General features: G+C 46.7%; 1 protein-coding gene across 1 annotated transcript in view; it reads right to left on the bottom strand.

Moving 5' to 3' along the window:
* Window positions 1-3,158: 3,158 nt before the first annotated feature.
* The window catches only part of CFAP53 (cilia and flagella associated protein 53), a 36,150-nt gene continuing 21,792 nt past the window's right edge, over window positions 3,159-17,516 (bottom strand). The window contains exons 5-8 of the mRNA XM_074932894.1: window positions 10,554-10,766; window positions 7,060-7,276; window positions 5,849-5,951; window positions 3,159-3,651 (exon numbers count right to left, since the gene is read on the bottom strand). Coding sequence (XP_074788995.1) covers window positions 3,435-3,651; window positions 5,849-5,951; window positions 7,060-7,276; window positions 10,554-10,766 — 750 coding nt within the window. The 3' untranslated portion in view covers window positions 3,159-3,434. The remainder of the gene's footprint in view (window positions 3,652-5,848; window positions 5,952-7,059; window positions 7,277-10,553; window positions 10,767-17,516) is intronic.

The following is a 17,516-nucleotide window of genomic DNA, read 5'->3' as shown; positions in this document are numbered from 1 at the left end:
TATCTGCACAGTTCGAAGTACTTTAAACTCTCTGCGTGTGTAAAGGTTTGCAGGGAAAGTTTTCTGCGTTCACTGGATGCCTCAAAACTATGGGGCATGGGGCATCAATTCTGACAGCTACGACTGTCATCAGGACAGAGCTGACTGTTGCTAAGAACGATGCCAGGCACTGAATTTTTGCATGCAGAGTTGTCCCAAAGATCTCAAAGCTGGAATTCCCTCCTCTGGGGAAATGCAGAAGTCACCACGTGCTACATCTGGGCACGACTCTCCAGCCTGGCTGGGGCTGCAGTGAGACCATACCCTGGGCATGTTTCTGCAGAGTGTTCCTACCTGTGTTGAAGTAATGAATAATTAATCAAGGTATTAAAGCAATGAATAATTAAGAAAGCAGGATTTTTCTGCAAATAAACTGGATTCTGTCCAAGCCTCCAGCCTCAAAGGCTCCCCCAGCCCCGGGGAGCAGGGTCCAAGCCAGCAACATGATGCAGGGCACCAGGAACTGCGCCCCAGCTCAACGCCTCATGCGTGGCCAAAGTCCTGGGGTCAATATCAAAGCCCTTATGGGCAAACAGGTGGGTGCAGAAAAGTCTTAAACCCTTGGCAAGCTCCAGGGCTTCAAATCTTGGAGTAGGGCTTGGACGATGTGATCAGGAAATGGTGTTCCCAGCTCTGCCACAAAGAAATCACCCACATGCTCCACACCTCTGCTCTCTCTCTGTCAATATGAAAAATGTAATAAAAAATACTCAGGAAAGCGTATTTGGCAAAGCTCTAGTGCCTGTAACTGCCTAGATTTTATGTGACAGTGTTTTTGTCTCTGGGTTGCTCCCAGCTGTGGTGCAGGGAGAGGTCATCTGGCCATGGACCAGCGTCCCTGCGCTCTCCGTTTGATGGTTTGGCTCCAGGATTGCTCACTCTGGGGAAAATACCACACACACAGGTAATAGACAACGCTCCTGAGGTTCTCAGGATTTGTAAGCCACCGTTCCGGGTGCATTTGGCTGGTGCTGTAAGTCACAAATCTCACACGATCGTCGGTGGGAGGGATGCAAAGGCACGGCCACACTTTGAAGCACATGCTACTCGGCGCCCAGTTCACTGTGAGGATGTCAAAGGAACTGGAAGAAGATGGAAATCACTCGGACTAAGGAAACTCTTCAGTCTTGGCATGTTCTTATGACTATTAATAGCCCATCTGACTACTAGGGGCAGGGAGAAGACATTTCTAAAGGAGGCTGCTGACTCACCCAGCCACTCAGCAGCCTGCTACCAGCTTTGGCCATTCTTCTAGACCCACCTGAAGCCTACAAAGCACTCGGCAGCAAAGGGGTCAGCCCCAGCCCCATGTTCACCGACCACCAGATTTCTCTCAGGAGACTCTGGTTGCCCCTTGTCCCATGAGAATTCTTTTCTGAACCTCTCCCAGCTTGATCTTTTTTATTTGGGGTGCAGACTTCACATTCATTGCAGAGGAATTTTGCCTCCAGGAGCGGGAACTCAGACACTTTATAAATGCTTGATAGCTCTGACCACCTCTCCTGAGTTCCTATTTTATTTTTAAAAAAGCTTTATTACGGTTCTGGATGGCTCAAATTCACCAAGCTCACCAATGTGGTACTTTTTGTCTCTTATATTAGGTGTACCCAATGACAGTGTCACAGCCTTTAATAACACACTTTAATTAATCCTGGAACTGTGAATGTGCTATTATGTTCATTTTTCAAAGAAGGGTCACAGTAGTAAAGAAAAATCTACATTGCTTGCACAGGGCCACACCAGGAGACTGTGGCAGACCAGGAAATTAATCTCTTAATCATTCTGCCAATTTGACCCAGAGGTGAGAGCAGAAACCTATGACTACCTGAGCTCTCTGGACTGATGAAACTATTTCCATTATCTGGGGTGGCCTTTCCCACCTGCAAAATAGATGGAGTGGCTCTGAAGCCCTCTGTATGGCTTTGCAGATGGCAAATCCACAGACGAAAAGTATTCATCAGCTTGGTGTCTGCTTTAAACCAAGGAGATGAGGTGGCTGTGCAGGTAGTTTATTCCCAGTTCATTCCTAGAGGCCTGGGAGCTGGCATTTAGCAGCTTCTCTGGGCATCTGCTCATGCTCTCACTGAACAAAAACACAAGAGTCCCGGTTACTCGCCAACAGGGAGCCCAAACTCTGAAAGGGGAAGGTAGGAAGGAGGTGGAGGAAGTGCTTAGTGAGGGATGGAGGTTGGAGAAGAAAAGTGTGGAAAAGTGGGGCCTGGAGGAAAGATGGGAGAAGCTGGAAAGCTGAAGGAGGAGAGAGAAACATCTGCAGATTAGCAGCAGCAAAGACTCAATTGGAAAAAGGTGAGAAAGAAGATAAAACATTTCCCAGTGCCACAAAGTCTCTGAGCAAGAAAGGATGTGAGGCTGTAAATGGATTCTTCACTTCCCTCCTCTGAAAAGGACAGAGGGAAAACTAATAAAATACACCCCAGGAAGCTGGTCAAGGGCAAAGCCATGGGGAGAACAAGGTGGATTGCTCCCACTTGTCCTCCTTGTGTCACCCACGGCTCTTCCTGCATAAAGGACACTCTGCCCATTAACGTCGGGGGCTGAGAAAGCAGTGAGGAAGTGTCCCTTCTCCCCACGGCCAAAAAAACCTCATGAGTCCTTCCTGCTGACATCTGGCCACTTTTTGTGTTGCTCGGTCTTAAAATATTCTTGGTGCTCCAGCCCCCTCATTCTCTGTGTTCAGACTATGGCACTGGTGGCAATCCAAGGCAGTCCAAAGAGGCAGAGTTGCCATCAGAATCATAAATCATCCTGCAAGGAAGGGATGACTTCAGTCCTGCACAATTCAATCTGTCCAAGCAGAGGTCTCACAGACCAGCATTGGGACTCTGATAATCCACAGATCATTCTACACTTATCACAATATATGCAAAGCAATATCAGCTCTTTACTGCCCATCCCACAGTAAAATAGATTTTTACAAGGTATAAATAGATACTTAACAAGGAAAATGAAGATGAGCCACCAAGTGCTTTTTGTCTAAATAGAAAAAAAAAAGATTCTGCAAATATTTGCAGTTTGAAAGGCACTTTAATAGAGGTTTTCTGAAACTCTTCTACAAATTTTCTTTGTGCAGATTTTAAAGAATGCCTGCATATCATTCATGTCATAACACACCGTTATATTGCAGACAACGTACAGTATTCTTGTATTAAAATGTCAAAAACTTTGATTTGAAATGGTCATTTTGTCAAAAAATATCCACAAGGGAAAAAAAGCAACCTTTAAAATACTATGTTTCTTGTATTTTCTAGTTAAATATTTTGATCCTCACAGTGGAGAGGGGTCTGTTAACTCGAGTCAGTTAGAAACACCCTTAGAAAATGTTTTGTTAAAGGCAACCAAGTGAGCTAAAAAATTATATATTATTTTCTTGAGATTTAAGACATTAGTTTTCTTCTCAAAGGGTGGGGTTTTGCTACCTTCTCAAAAGGCTTTGACAGAATGTCCTGTACTCTTTCTTGGTAAGCTCTCTCTGCTGCCAGATCCGATTCATATTCTTGATGCTTCTCTTCTTCCTCAGCATCACGGGCCTGTTGTCGGTGGGCAATTTGAGCTTTGAGTTGCTCTTGGTATTCTTTTGCTTCTTTTCTTTTTCTGGAAATGGCATGAATAACTTATTCATGAAGTGCGGGTTCAAAAAAAACCACTTTTTTAATTATTATTATTAAATCTGTTAGCATTCAACCTCAGACTAAAGAACCATGCAACACTCCTTTTAGGTGTTAAGAATAACTACCCCTCCATTAACCAAATGCTACATGCTGACCTTCAGAGAATAATTGCATTCTCTCATATCTTATAAAGCAGATTGCAAAAATCCGTGCTTAACAAAAAAAAAAAAGAGCAACTCCCTGTAATCCACGTGCCTTCCCTGCCCCTCACAGTGGCAGAGAGAGGACAGAGAATGAGAGTGTCAGATCTCAGCCCTTTCCTAGTTCAGGCTCCTTGCTGCAGCAGCCTTAGAGCCCGACTACCCTCCCTCTGTCTGAAAATAAGTTACGGCCGGGGGGGAAGGCAGGGTGCAGGCTCCTGCTGCAGCGTTGTACGGAGACACTAGGAAATGGCTGTCAGAAGAAAACGTTCTTCCAGTCTACCTCGAGACTCATAGATTCCTTTTACTACCCCCTGGAGAAGCAGTGGAAGTCTACCAGCGTGTTCAAGCACTTCTGGAGTAGGAGCCACACAGACTCACAGACACTTAAAATGCCAACAGTCTAGTCGAGACTTGTGCACTAAGGCAACACACTTGAACCACCAACACTCCCTGATGCCAGTGAATGCCATCTTGGCTTAAGTGAAGCATATCCAAAATGAAGCCCAACACGTTTCCTTCAGAAGGGTGAGATTTCACAGAATCCCAGAATCATCTCAGCTGGAAAAGCCCTTGAGGCTCCTCCAGCCCAACCATGACCCTCCCCCTGACCGTTCCCAACTCCCCCAGATCCCTCAGCGCTGGCTCAGCCCGACTCTTCAACCCCTCCAGGGATCCCGGGGACTCCCCCCTGCCCTGGGCAGCCCATTCCAACGCCCAACAGCCCCTTCTGCACAGAAATCCTTCCTCAGAGCCAGCCTGACCCTGCCCTGGGCAGCTTGAGGCCATTCCCTCGGGGCCTGGCGCTGGGGCCTTGGCTCCAGAGACTCATCCCCCCTCTCTGCCCCCTCCTGGCAGGGAGTTGCAGAGGGCCAGGAGGTCTCCCCTCAGCCTCCTCTTCTCCAGACTGAACCCCCCCAGTTCCCCCAGCCGCTCCCCAGCAGACCTGTGCTCCAGACCCTGCCCCAGCTCCGTTGCCCTTCTCTGGACACGCTCGAGTCATTCAATGGCCTTTTTGGCGTGAGGGGCCCAACACTGAACCCCCTCAGCGAGGGGCGGCCTCCCCAGTGCCGAGCCCAGGGCTCAGATCCCTTCCCTGTCCCTGATGGCCACGCCAGTGCTGACACAAGCCAGGATGCCGTTGCCCTCCTTGGCCCCCTGGGCACACTCTGGCTCATTCTCACCCCCCCAGTCCCTCTCTGACCGGCAGCTCTCCAGCCACTCCTCCCCAGGCCTGTAGCCCTGCTGGGCTTGATCTCTGCCCCAGCCAGGGATTGTTCCCCATAAAGTCATCTGAGAACACCACAGATACTGGCTCTGGAAGGAGCTCCTCGGTAACGTCCCAGGCACAAACAAGCAGAAAGGGCAAGAGGACAAAAGGGAAATGAAGTGAAATAAGGCCCTTCGCCCTAGGCTTTGCATGACACCCAGAGGAACACTTCAGCTACTGCAAGTAACTGTGTTTTCACCCTGAGGAACTGTTAAGGTCAGGAGCCCGTGCAGTAGTCTGGTATTTCGGTGGCTGATTCTATGACTGTTTAAGGGATGTGGGTGGGTGGAGTTTAGCAACAAACCTTGCTGAGTTATCTAGTTCTCCAAGGTAAGTAATGAACTAACCTTTCATTAACCCTCCTCCCCAACCTCTGCCACTCCTAATAACAGCCCAGAGTACGAGGGGATGTATTTAATAAACATCATCGATGTAAGTCACGTGATGGCTCAGAAAGACTACAACAGGCATATGTAATGAAACAGCATTAGCATTATTTGTATGATGAGAGCAGAATTAGTGATTTAATACCAATCACAATATAACAGGGCTGCGATTGAGGCGTTTGGAGCGGATAGGCTGCATGGTGGCAGAGCCTCTCTGACCAGAAAAAAGCCCCCCCCGTGCTCATAAAGTCATCTGAAAATGAGAATTAACCTATTCAAGTTTGATCTGCAATGAAATGAGCCAATGGCATAAAAGAAAAATACCTTGCGTGTTTTTCGTCTTCTACATGCTTGAGTTCTGTCATTGCTTCAGCTAATAACTTCCTCTCTTGAGCGAGTTCTTCCTGCTCCTTTGCATTTCTCTGCACTTTAAAAACAAACACAACAAACTTCTAGAAGATACTATCACACCAAGCTTGAAGGGACAGCGAGACTGTACTGAAGCCAAGCAGCATAAATAGCAAGCCTGAGCGATATTGTTTCTGAAGAGGCACAAAAACAATGGCAAGTGTATTCCCAGCTTATTTTGTTTTTCACCCACTTAGAAAAGATTTCACATTCAGAACTTCATCATCATGATAATAAGAAGATAATTAATAATAATGACTGCTTGTCCATGCAATCCTTACTTTGCTAGGCTTTGCTCTGGTGACAGCAATGGGAAATTAGTGCGAGGAATGCCTGTAGGAGTAAAGTTTCAGAAGCAGATCCAGAGACAGCAGCATTGTTGTCCATTCAACCACGCAGCCCGCACACACTGGGCCAAATGGTCTTCCCAAAAGCAGTGTGTTGTACTCCCTCTGCCTTTGCCAAGGCTGGCATTCAGGCCGTAGGTTTGGTGCACAGACAGTGAGTTGTTATTACAGAATCCCAGAATCATCTGGGTTGGAAAAGCCCTTGCAGCTCCTCCAGCCCAACCATGACCCTCCCCCTGACCGTTCCCAACTCCCCCAGATCCCTCAGCACTGGCTCAGCCCGACTCTTCAACCCCTCCAGGGATCCCGGGGACTCCCCCCTGCCCTGGGCAGCCCATTCCAACGCCCAACAGCCCCTTCTGCACAGAAATCCTTCCTCAGAGCCAGCCTGACCCTGCCCTGGGCAGCTTGAGGCCATTCCCTCGGGGCCTGGCGCTGGGGCCTTGGCTCCAGAGACTCATCCCCCCTCTCTGCCCCCTCCTGGCAGGGAGTTGCAGAGGGCCAGGAGGTCTCCCCTCAGCCTCCTCTTCTCCAGACTGAACCCCCCCAGTTCCCCCAGCCGCTCCCCAGCAGACCTGTGCTCCAGACCCTGCCCCAGCTCCGTTGCCCTTCTCTGGCCACGCTCGAGTCATTCAATGGCCTTTTTGGGGTGAGGGGCCCAACACTGAACCCCCTCAGCGAGGGGCGGCCTCCCCAGTGCCGAGCCCAGGGCTCAGATCCCTTCCCTGTCCCTGCTGGCCACGCCAGTGCTGACACAAGCCAAGATATACTACTACTTACACTTCTCCTCAATCTGCAGTTGTCTTGTATTCAGGACATCTTTCAGTAGCTGCTTTCTAGCCTCCTTTTCTAATCGCAGCTGCTCAGCCTTCTTGGCCCAAACCTCCGCCATCTCTTCTTTGAGCAGCTTGTCCTCTTCCTTTTCTCGCTGTTTCTCCTCCTCCAGCTGTCGAGCCAGGTGTGCCAGGTAAGTCTGTTGCTCCTTCAACGACTCTTGCTGCAAACACACAGACGTTTGCAGATTTGAGTAAATGAGTTCCAAAAAGCCTTTCAAAATGTGAAGTGCTGGTTTGCAGCCTAGAGCTCCATTCCAAACCCTGCCATGGGAAAGAGCTGCACAGACTCTTCTTCCTGGGCAGACAACAGTTGCCTGGACAGCAGTGTAAGAGCAGAACAAATACAGGGTGATCACTTTCCCCACATCAGCTCAGCTGCCTACATGTGCTGGGTTTGTGTGCAGGGTTTTTGGTAGCAGGGGAGGGGGCTACAGCAGTGGCCCCTGTGAGAAGCTTCTGGAAGCTTCCCCGGCTCCAAATCGGACCCACCTCTGGCCAAGGCCGAGCCAATCAGTGATGGTGGCTGCACCTCTGTGATGATGTATTTAAGAAGGGAAACCTGAGAGAGATGGGGAGGACTTTGGGGGGGAGTTAGAGGAAGGACGCCTCTGCCAACACCGAGGTCAGTGGGAGGAAGGAGGAGGAAGAGGGGGAGATGCACCGGAGCACGGAGCCCCCCTGTATCCCGTGGTGAGAGGGCAGGGCCCCCCATCACCCATGGGGGTCACTGGAGGAGCACAGATTCTCCGGCTGCCTGTGGGGGACCCCCGGGACTCTGTGGGGAGAAGCAGCCCCCGCTGTTGTAGTTTGGTGCTGGGAGGTGCAACCCGTGGGGGTGACCCACGGCGGAGCATCTCGGGAAGAATCATCCCGTGGGGAGGACTGGCGGCGGAGAGAGTTTGTGGGGGACTGTCTGCTGGGAGAGGGACGTGAGGTGGAGCAGGGGAGGAATGCAGGAGAGTGATTCCCCCCAGCCCTGGAGGAAGGAACAGCAGGACTGACTGCACCCCCGTCCCCTGCACCACGGGGAGAGGAGGAGGTCGAGATATTGGGAACAAAACTGAGCCTGGGAAGAAGGGAGGGGTGAGAAAAGGTGTGTTTAACATACGGTAACACTTCTCACTGTCCCATTTTGTCTGTTAAGTGTTGTTGTTAGTGTTTGAATTAAAGGGATGTCCTTTTTCTTCCCCTAAGGAGCCTGCCTTTTGCCCATGACCATAATGGCTGAGCCACTCCTCCTTGTCCTTATCTCAATTCCTGAGCCTTTGGATTCATTTTTCCCTTCCCAGGACTGGGAGGGGAAGGAGTCAGTGAACAGCTGCATGGTGCTCAGCTGCACTCTAGGCTCCAACCACGACACTACAACACAGACATTTTACAAACTTTCCACAGCTGACCACACTATTTCACCATCACTCACAATCGAAGCCTTGGGATCCAATAAATATTATAATAATTTTAATATAATAGTATAATAATATAATTTTAATATAATAATAATAATAAATATCACCTCCTCTAATTTTGTGCCAAGGTCTAACAGTGAGTTTATATAACTTTCCTAGCCTACAACATCTTCTAATAACCTTGAGCAGAGTAATGAATGCAGCTCCCTGTCTTTAAGTTACCATGAGACCCATTTTAACCCTGAAGTTGGACAATCTCCTTGTTTTAAACTCAGGAAGTGAAAGACACATCCATTGTTTCACGGCATCTCCAAGATATTTAACATGTTTTGCATCTATGTATCCAGCTGTTAAGGATTTAAAACCATATCTTAGTATTAATGAATTCGATTAAGTTAAATATTTAATTCCTCTGCAGTCACAAATATTTAGAAATGAAACAAAAAATATTTTTCTAACCTCCATTATGTCCACGCGGTATAAGGATGATGTATACAAATGAAATCAGAACAGAGGGACAAGATTCCAGGATTTCCTGTGAGTCCCCTTCTTTTGTATAGCCTGGTAGCCTTGCTGATTGCCAACCATGCTCTAAAGTACTTGCTGGGGTTTTAACAGATAATGGGATTCTTCAGAGAAGCAAAGCGCTGGCAGGAAGAGAGGCAACAGGCTATGCAACAAAAGAATCAACTTGTTCAGAGAAAAAGGCTTGTGGCTGATCTCATTTATACTGTGCAGTTGACCAAAGGTCACGGAATCAGTCTAGATGAGGTACTGCCTCCTCCCAAACTGACTTGTATTTCCTGTAACACTGTTCAACCGATAACCAAGCAGTGCTGGTGGTAACGGCTGTGTCTGGGCGTGATGGCTGCATCTGACTCAAAGGGGATTTGGGGAGCCAGGTAACAATACAGTACCAAGGGATAATTTGAATTTTCCATTGACTGGAGAATAGAGAGGGGGTTTTGCCTTCCCTTCATCTTTATTTCTTCATCTTTATTGATGATCCAGACGAGGGGATCGAGGGCACCCTCAGTCAGTTTGCAGATGACACCCAGCTGGGTGGGAGTGTTGATCTGCTCCAGGGTGGGGAGGCTCTGCAGAGAGACCTGGCCAGGCTGGAGCCATGGGCTGAGCCCAACTGGGGGAGTTTCACTGAGGGCAAATGCCGGGGGCTGCCCTTGGGCCACAACAACCCCCAGCAGGGCTACAGGCCTGGGGAGGAGTGGCTGGAGAGCTGCCGGTCAGAGAGGGACTGGGGGGGTGAGAATGAGCCAGAGTGTGCCCAGGGGGCCAAGGAGGGCAACGGCATCCTGGCTTGTGTCAGCACTGGCGTGGCCAGCAGGGACAGGGAAGGATGATTCTGGGATTCTGTGATTCTGTAACCACAGTGCTGGCAATGTCCGACTCATCTAAATTTGGAAGAAACTATCTTCTGTAGTCAGTATGTAAATATGAGTCAATTATATTACTCCATAAACAGTGGACAGCCCAGGGCCGGTTGAGCTCTCCTGCATGGCAGCAGGCTGCACGCCAGGATCTCCCCTTTAGTAGGGACACCTCACAAGGTTACTCCTCGAGGTCTAGAGAGTCTTTGCTGCAACAGATTCTCAGGTTAAGTGATTAATAGCATGATAAAACTTTGAAATCTTAGCTAAGGGATAGAAAGGATTGATTGCGCACATACAGTCTTTTTAGACATAAACCACTGACCGTGTCTGGGAGTAAAGGTGGATCCAGCTGGGCCTAGACTCCTCTCTGAGAAGTTTAGAAAGCAAAGGGGTCCACTCTGAACCTCATGACGCAACAGGAGAGTCTCCCTGACAGTTTTGTCTGCCCCTGTCCTCTGTGCAGTAAATATCAAGTGAGCCTTGCCATCGAATATATTAAACCACTGTCGCATTTACTATCAAGCTTTGTTAAATCATTGCTTTATATCAATGCACATATTGCTACTTCACTCTTACAAGTGAAGTGCATCACTCCATTCACAACACTTCACAACTTCACAACAAACACCTCTGGCCCTTACTTTTCTTTTTGTTTTCTCCTCTGCGTCCTCGTGGGGAAGATATTTTTCTAAGATCTTCATCTCTAGGGCAAGTTCATCTTGTTTTTCTTCATGAAGACGATTCTTCTTGTCCTGTGCTGCACTGAGCAACATATCCCTGCACTCCTTCTGTTTCTGTAGCTTTGCCATCTGAAGTTGTTTACTTTCTAGCTGAAGCAGTTGCTGTTGTTCTTCCTACAACAATAAAAATAACCACCTTGTAAAATCATCACGTAACTTCCAACTAAGTGATAGCTAGAATTAGCCTGATTGGAACATCGAAGAGCAAAGATAAATTTTTAAAGCCTTTCTTCCTGATATTAGTGAATTAGTGGCATCTATTAGACCTGTTAAAGCATGAACATTTTAGCATACCATTCATTAGAATTCAGGATTTTTCTCTTTAACTATCACATGCGCTTCAGTACTGAAACACTGGAATGCCAGATGCACTCCAAGGATTTCAAGTGGATAGACAGAGTTTTCTTTTTGAAAAAATCGATATAATTGCAGCATGTATAATCTATATCCAAGTCTTCACATGCAGCCATAACCACTGACTGGTAACAGAGCCACGTGTTCCTCCTGTTTCTGCATATATTTTCTGTTCGGTGTCTGTGCTGGACGTTCAGAGCAGTGCATCTCTAGCAGACATAAAGTTGCACAAACTAAATGTATCCTTATATTCTGACAGGCAATTAATGAATTTTCATGTCTTCAAACCATCCCACTTTATATTGGAAAGAACAGAAAAATGGATGTAAAGTTGAGTTCTTAAGAATGAAACAATGAAAACTAGCAAATGTATATTCAAGATCAAACAGGTATATGTATATTCAAGATTATTCAGCCAAAAGAAAAAAAAAAATCCCAAAGCAGCATTAATAAAGTAACTTCATGTAATTCCTGAACATCCTGCATTTGAGTAAGTTTACAAGCACTCATAGTTGTAAAACAGTTTGTGGCCATCATTAGCTTATCTACAGGTCTCAGGAACAATGCCCTAGGTACAGAAGTTTTTGTTAATCTGTTTTTAAATTCAATGTCTCTTTTGTAATGTCAATAAATATTCTAACATGCATCAACAGGTTTACCACAAACAACGTGTCTAATCTTCCTCATACTGAAGCACAAACTGCACCTCCAAAGGAACATAACTCATTATGCTGGACATAAAGCACCCACTGACTTCCAGTGTTTCAAAGCCAAAGCTGAGGTTGCTGTCTTCCTCAATGGCCAAATTCACTTTCAGGAGCTGGTAAAACAGCTTTGAAACTCACTATCTATTATTGGAACCACTAAGTAATCAAAAAAAAACCTTTGAACAGTAAAGAAGGAAGGTAAGGTGGAAACAGTTATCAGTCTACTGGGCAAGCTGGCACATGTTTTAGGCTGAATTCTGATGTCAGTGAAGCTGTATGAGAGTAGCCAAGGATGGGATTTATGGTGCTTATTCTATAAAAGTTTATACGATGGGGCAACTCAACATTGCAAATGTACAAAGAAATTCGTACCAACCGTCCATCTGCAAGCCAGGACCAAAGTGCTATGGCAGAAATTTGTCTAGCACTTGTGAGGCTACAGCCAGAATAACATGATTTCAATCCCCTTATCAAGAAATCACAATTCTACAACAGAGAGAAAAGACAGAGCAGGAGAAAGGCAGCTAATGTAGGTAATGTCGTTAACTCAGAAGTTGCTGTCTGTTTTGTCATCCAGCCTGAGAGATCTGGATACACATGTACGGTCTACTGTAGCACAGGTGCAAGTTTTGCTTCACTAAATTATATATTTCTATTGCAACAACCAGAAGAAACCATAATACAGACACTCAGCTGTCCACAGCGTGTCCTTCACCCAGATGAAACACCGGATCATTACAGGCTACCAACTCCACACTGAGAAATTTGTAATGAGGCCATCTGTCACATCCCTCTTCTGCTGAAAAAGGATGATGTCCCATTTTCAACACAGAACCTCTCCTTTAGGGATGAGATAGGGAATTTAAACAATTTTAGTTAGATGGTGCAGAGCTTGCGCCAAGATGAGGGGGCTATACGTGAAGACATACCAGGGACTGACACTGTTGCTAAGATATTATCTTCTGGCTCAAACAGAAGCTTCCTATTATCCTTGAAGTAGTACAAATCAGCAATAGATCACCTCAAATCCTAACACTAATTGGCCTTGCGGTTTAGCTAGGAGCCAGGGAACAACTGAGACTGCGCAGAAAAATAAGGTAAAAAGTTCATCAGCGAGGAAGAGGAGATACTTCATCTGTACGACCCTCGCCCAGGAATTTGCGACCACCAAAGGAGCTCAACGCGCAGACGCAAGAGGAGGAGACCTAATTACCATGAGAAGCGAGGGGAGGCGGGGAAATATTCTGTTTATGTATAAGCATTCTATGAATATGCATTATTTTGTAATATATAAGCAGGACGAGAGCTGCAAGGGGTGCGCATGCTTGTGAAGGAGCGATCCCCCATGCGCCCGGCGCTAAATAAACATACCTACTTTACAACTTCACAGTTGTGGAGTTAGTTTTTTCCGCAAGTCAACTTGGCACCCCAGATGGAACTCTCTACTCGGCTGCCGGGACACTGCTGGAGGGTGGACGTCCTAGGTGCACCCCGAGCTTTTCTCGGAGGAACTCCGCTCCCAGCTGTCCACTGCGGGAGCAGACAAGGACCATCTAAATCGCGGACAAAGGTATGTTTAAAGGGTAACGGGCTGCTGGTAAGACGCGCAGAGACGTCTGGCGCACAGCGTAGTCCCAAGGAGGGGGTACACCCATTTGGTTTTGGTTTTGGAAAGCCGAGGGAAAGGTGTAAGGTCTTTTGGGTCAAACTACCGATGACTGGTATATAAGAGGCAGTTTGCATTTGGGCAGGGCACTGGTAATTACCAATTACCGTCACCTGTAAGATCTTACCCTATTTTTCCGGGCTGTTATTGTATAGTGCACTACTTGTGGATATACTGGTTTTGAACTTACGGCAAATTGTTAATGGTTTATGATATATGCTACACGGACCTAGTTGTTGTTTTATTTTGTGGTGTGAGTGGAAGGTGTGACGGGGCCCTTTAAGGGTGAGAGGCAGCTGCTGCTGCGTGAGTGAGAGCAGCCGCTGCAAAACAAATGAGAAGTTTCTATCTGTTTAAGTAACGCACTGTCTTTGTATGTTTTGTGAAAACATCGCATGAACCGGGAAAGCGGATCCCTTCTCCGTTGGTTTGGGTTGGAATCTAGTGATTATTTGTGTAGAAGGAATAAATGGTTGGCATGGGGAGATGATTTATACCTGCTAGAAGGATTGTACACAGCTCCTTCTGGGCAGCTGGTAGCATTGGATTGGGAACAACCAGCCGATTATACCCCCGGGTCCGTGGAAGAATCCCCTGCTTTCTTTGTATTCCTGCCATCCCGGTAAGGGAATTCTCACCAAGCATGGGTATTAGCAGAGTGTGTAGATTGTCGATGTAAGTGGTACTGTGCGTCTGATAAGAGGAGGTTGAGGTGTGCAGAGTGCCGGGAAGAAGAGGTGTCGTTAGACCTCTCGGTTGAAAGACAGTGTAGAAACTGCTATAAGTGGAAAGAAAGGATTTTGAGAAGAAATAATAATGGGGAATAAGCAGGGAAGAATTGTAAAGAAAAGCCCATGAGATTGCATATTAACACACTGGAAAGACATAGCGGGGAGGGGAAGCACAGAAAGCAAGAAAATTCTGATTAAATATTGTAATCAGTGGTGGCCACTTTACAAACTGGAAGAGGAGGCTAAATGGCCACTGAATGGGACCTTAGACTACCATACGCTGCTGCAATTGATGTTATTTTTACGGAGAGAGGGGAAGTGGGATGAGGTGTCCTACGCAGATATGTTTTTCACCCTCTGGAATCACCCGGAGTGGCAGAGGGATTGTGGATTAGTCCCACCACAAGACCCTTTAGTGCTTGCCCTGGAAAAGGATTATAAGGGAGAAATTAAAGGAAAACTAAAAAGGTGCTGCTCGTCATGCAGCATCGGACAGAGGTGTACTAGAACAGGTAAGACTAGAAGGGCGAAAGAGCAGAGCTTGGAAGACCTATTCAAACCCCCTCCTCAGTCCCAGGAACAGGACAAGGACTCGGAGGAACAGTCCATTTCTCCAGATAGCCCAATCTCCTCCCGGAGGCGGGGAAGAGCTCCTAAAGCTCTCCAAGCACCCCTCAGAGAGGCGGTGGGACCCCAGGGCACTATGTTGGTTAAAGTGCCGTTTTCTACCTCTGATTTAGAGATATGGGAAAAGAAAGCTAAAAACTACCGAAATGACCCTGAGAGTGTGTCTAGGCATTTTCGGTTCATTATAAGGCAACACAACCCTGACTGGGAAGACATGCAGCTGCTACTGGATCACTTAACTGAGACCAAAAAACAGCTGGTTTTAAAAACAGCACAAAATTTTGCTGAGGATCACTATAGAGCTACTGGGGGGGACTATAAGGAGTTCCTCCCCTTACATGATGACCCGAAATGGGATCCCAATCGGTCTGCACATGTGGAAAGATTAAGAGCATACCGAGAGTGGATTGCAAAGGGAATGGAAAGGGCTATCCCTAAAACAATAAATTGGGCAACACTCTATGAAATTAAACAAGGTCCATCCGAGTCCCCATCAGAGTTCCTGGATTGGCTGAGAGATACAATGCGCTGTAACACTTCCTTAGACCCGAGCTCAGAGGCAGGGATACAACATCTGGTATCTCTGTTCCTAGGGCAAGCCACAGGGGATATTAGGAGAAAACTTCAGAAGGTACCTCCTCCTGGGGGAAGGAACTTAGAGACACTATTGGAGGAGGCATGGAGGGTATTTCGGAATAGAGAAGAGGACTACAAGAAAGGGCACAAGAAAATCTTGGCTGTAATAAAAGAAGGGGAGCAAAGGAGATCGGAGCAACCGCCGCTTAACAGAAATCAATGTGCTATATGCAAAAAGTTCGGACATTGGAAGAACAAGTGTCCAGAGAAATGGGGAAACACAGGAAAAAGGGGAAACCGCCGAAAGCGGCAGACATTAGCTAATTTAGAAGAACAATGACGGGGATCCGGGGAATCTACCCTAGCGGATCCGCTGGTTACAATAAAGCTAGGGAAAGAACAAAGAGAAGTAGAATTTTTAGTGGATACTGGAGCAACATATTCAGTTTTGAACATGAATTTAGTACCCCTGGAGAAAGATTATATCATGGTGGTGGGAGCCACTGGCCAAAGTGAAAAGGCATACTTTTGCAAACCTTTGAAATATGAATTGGGAAAGCAGTTAGGCATACACAAGTTTCTGTATATGCCGAACTCCCCAAAAGCGCTCCTGGGGAGAGACTTATTAGAACAATTAGGAGCAACCATTAACTTTAACCATGGAGAGATTACTCTGGAGGTAAACAACCAAGAACTTATACAAATCATGAGCTTATCTCTAACTAGTGTCCCCACAGAAGGAGAAATTAGCGCGGAAATTATCGATCAAGTGTATCCCGGAGTATGGGCCACTGATACCCCTGGGAGGGCGAAGAATGCTCCACCTGTAGAGGTAAACCTTAAAGAAGGACAACAACTGGTAAGAATTAAACAATATCCTTTAAAGAAGGAGGATTGGGAAGGGATCCAGCCAGTTACAGAAAAGTTATTGCAAATAGGATTATTAAGGGAGTGTGAATCTAATTTTAATACTCCCATATTACCTGTCCGGAAACCCGACGGGTCATACAGGATAGTTCAGGATCTAAGAGCAATAAATAAAATAACGGAAGATCTCTACCCAGTGGTAGCAAACCCTTACACCTTGTTAACAAAGCTAACTCCTGAACTAATCTGGTTTACTGTTTTAGACCTCAAGGATGCCTTCTTTTGTCTCTCTCTCCTCGAAGCCGGTCAGAAAATATTTGCATTTGAATGGGAAAATCCTAAGAGTGGACGTAAAACTCAGTTAACTTGGACAGTGCTGCCACAAGGATTTAAAAACAGCCCCACTATATTTGGCAACCAACTAGCCAAAGACCTTGAACTATGGGAAGCCCCAACTCCACCTGAAGAGGGAAAGCTGCTGCAATATGTAGACGACATCCTAATTACCACTAAGACAAAAGAGGCCTGCGTAACCTGGACGGTAAGCCTTTTAAATTTTCTGGGACTTCAGGGCTACTGGGTATCTAAAAAGAAGGCCCAAGTAGTGCAGCGTGAAGTGATCTATTTGGGCTACGAAATCAGTGCTGGGAAAAGGACCTTAGGACAAGCTCGGAAAGAGGCAATTTGTCAGACTCCGAGACCACAAACAGTGAAAGAATTGCGAACATTCCTGGGAATGACTGGTTGGTGCAGGCTATAGATCTATAACTATGGATTACTTGTTAAGTCACTATATGCACTAACTGTCACTGAACAGAAGAACCTCCAGTGGAATAAAGAGGCCATACAGGCCTTTGACTCACTAAAGAAGGCCCTGATGTCAGCTCCGGCTTTAGGACTCCCAGATGTAAGTAAGCCATTCTTTCTCTTTTCACACAAGAAACAGGGAATTGCATTGGGAATACTGGCACAAGACTTAGGCCCATACCGTCGCGCAGTTGCCTGTTTCTCCAAACAACTGGATACAACCACTAAGGGTTGGCCCGGATGCCTACGAGCGGTTGCAGCAGTAATCCTAAATGTACAGGAAGCACAAAAATTCACATTAGGCCAGAAAATGACTGTATTAGTATCTCATACAGTGTCTGCAGTATTGGAAATTAAACGAGGGCATTGGCTCTCACCCCAAAGATTCCTAAAATATCAGGCTGAACTGGTAGAACAAGATGATGTGGAGATTGTAGTGACTAACATTATCAACCCAGCTTCTTTCCTTAGTGGAGACACAGGAGAACCAGTGCAACATGACTGCCTGGAGACCATCGAGGCAACATAT

Source organism: Athene noctua, chromosome Z (genome assembly GCF_965140245.1).
Source record: "Athene noctua chromosome Z, bAthNoc1.hap1.1, whole genome shotgun sequence".
Lineage (NCBI taxonomy): Eukaryota > Metazoa > Chordata > Aves > Strigiformes > Strigidae > Athene > Athene noctua.
This window is presented reverse-complemented; position numbering and strand designations above follow the sequence as displayed.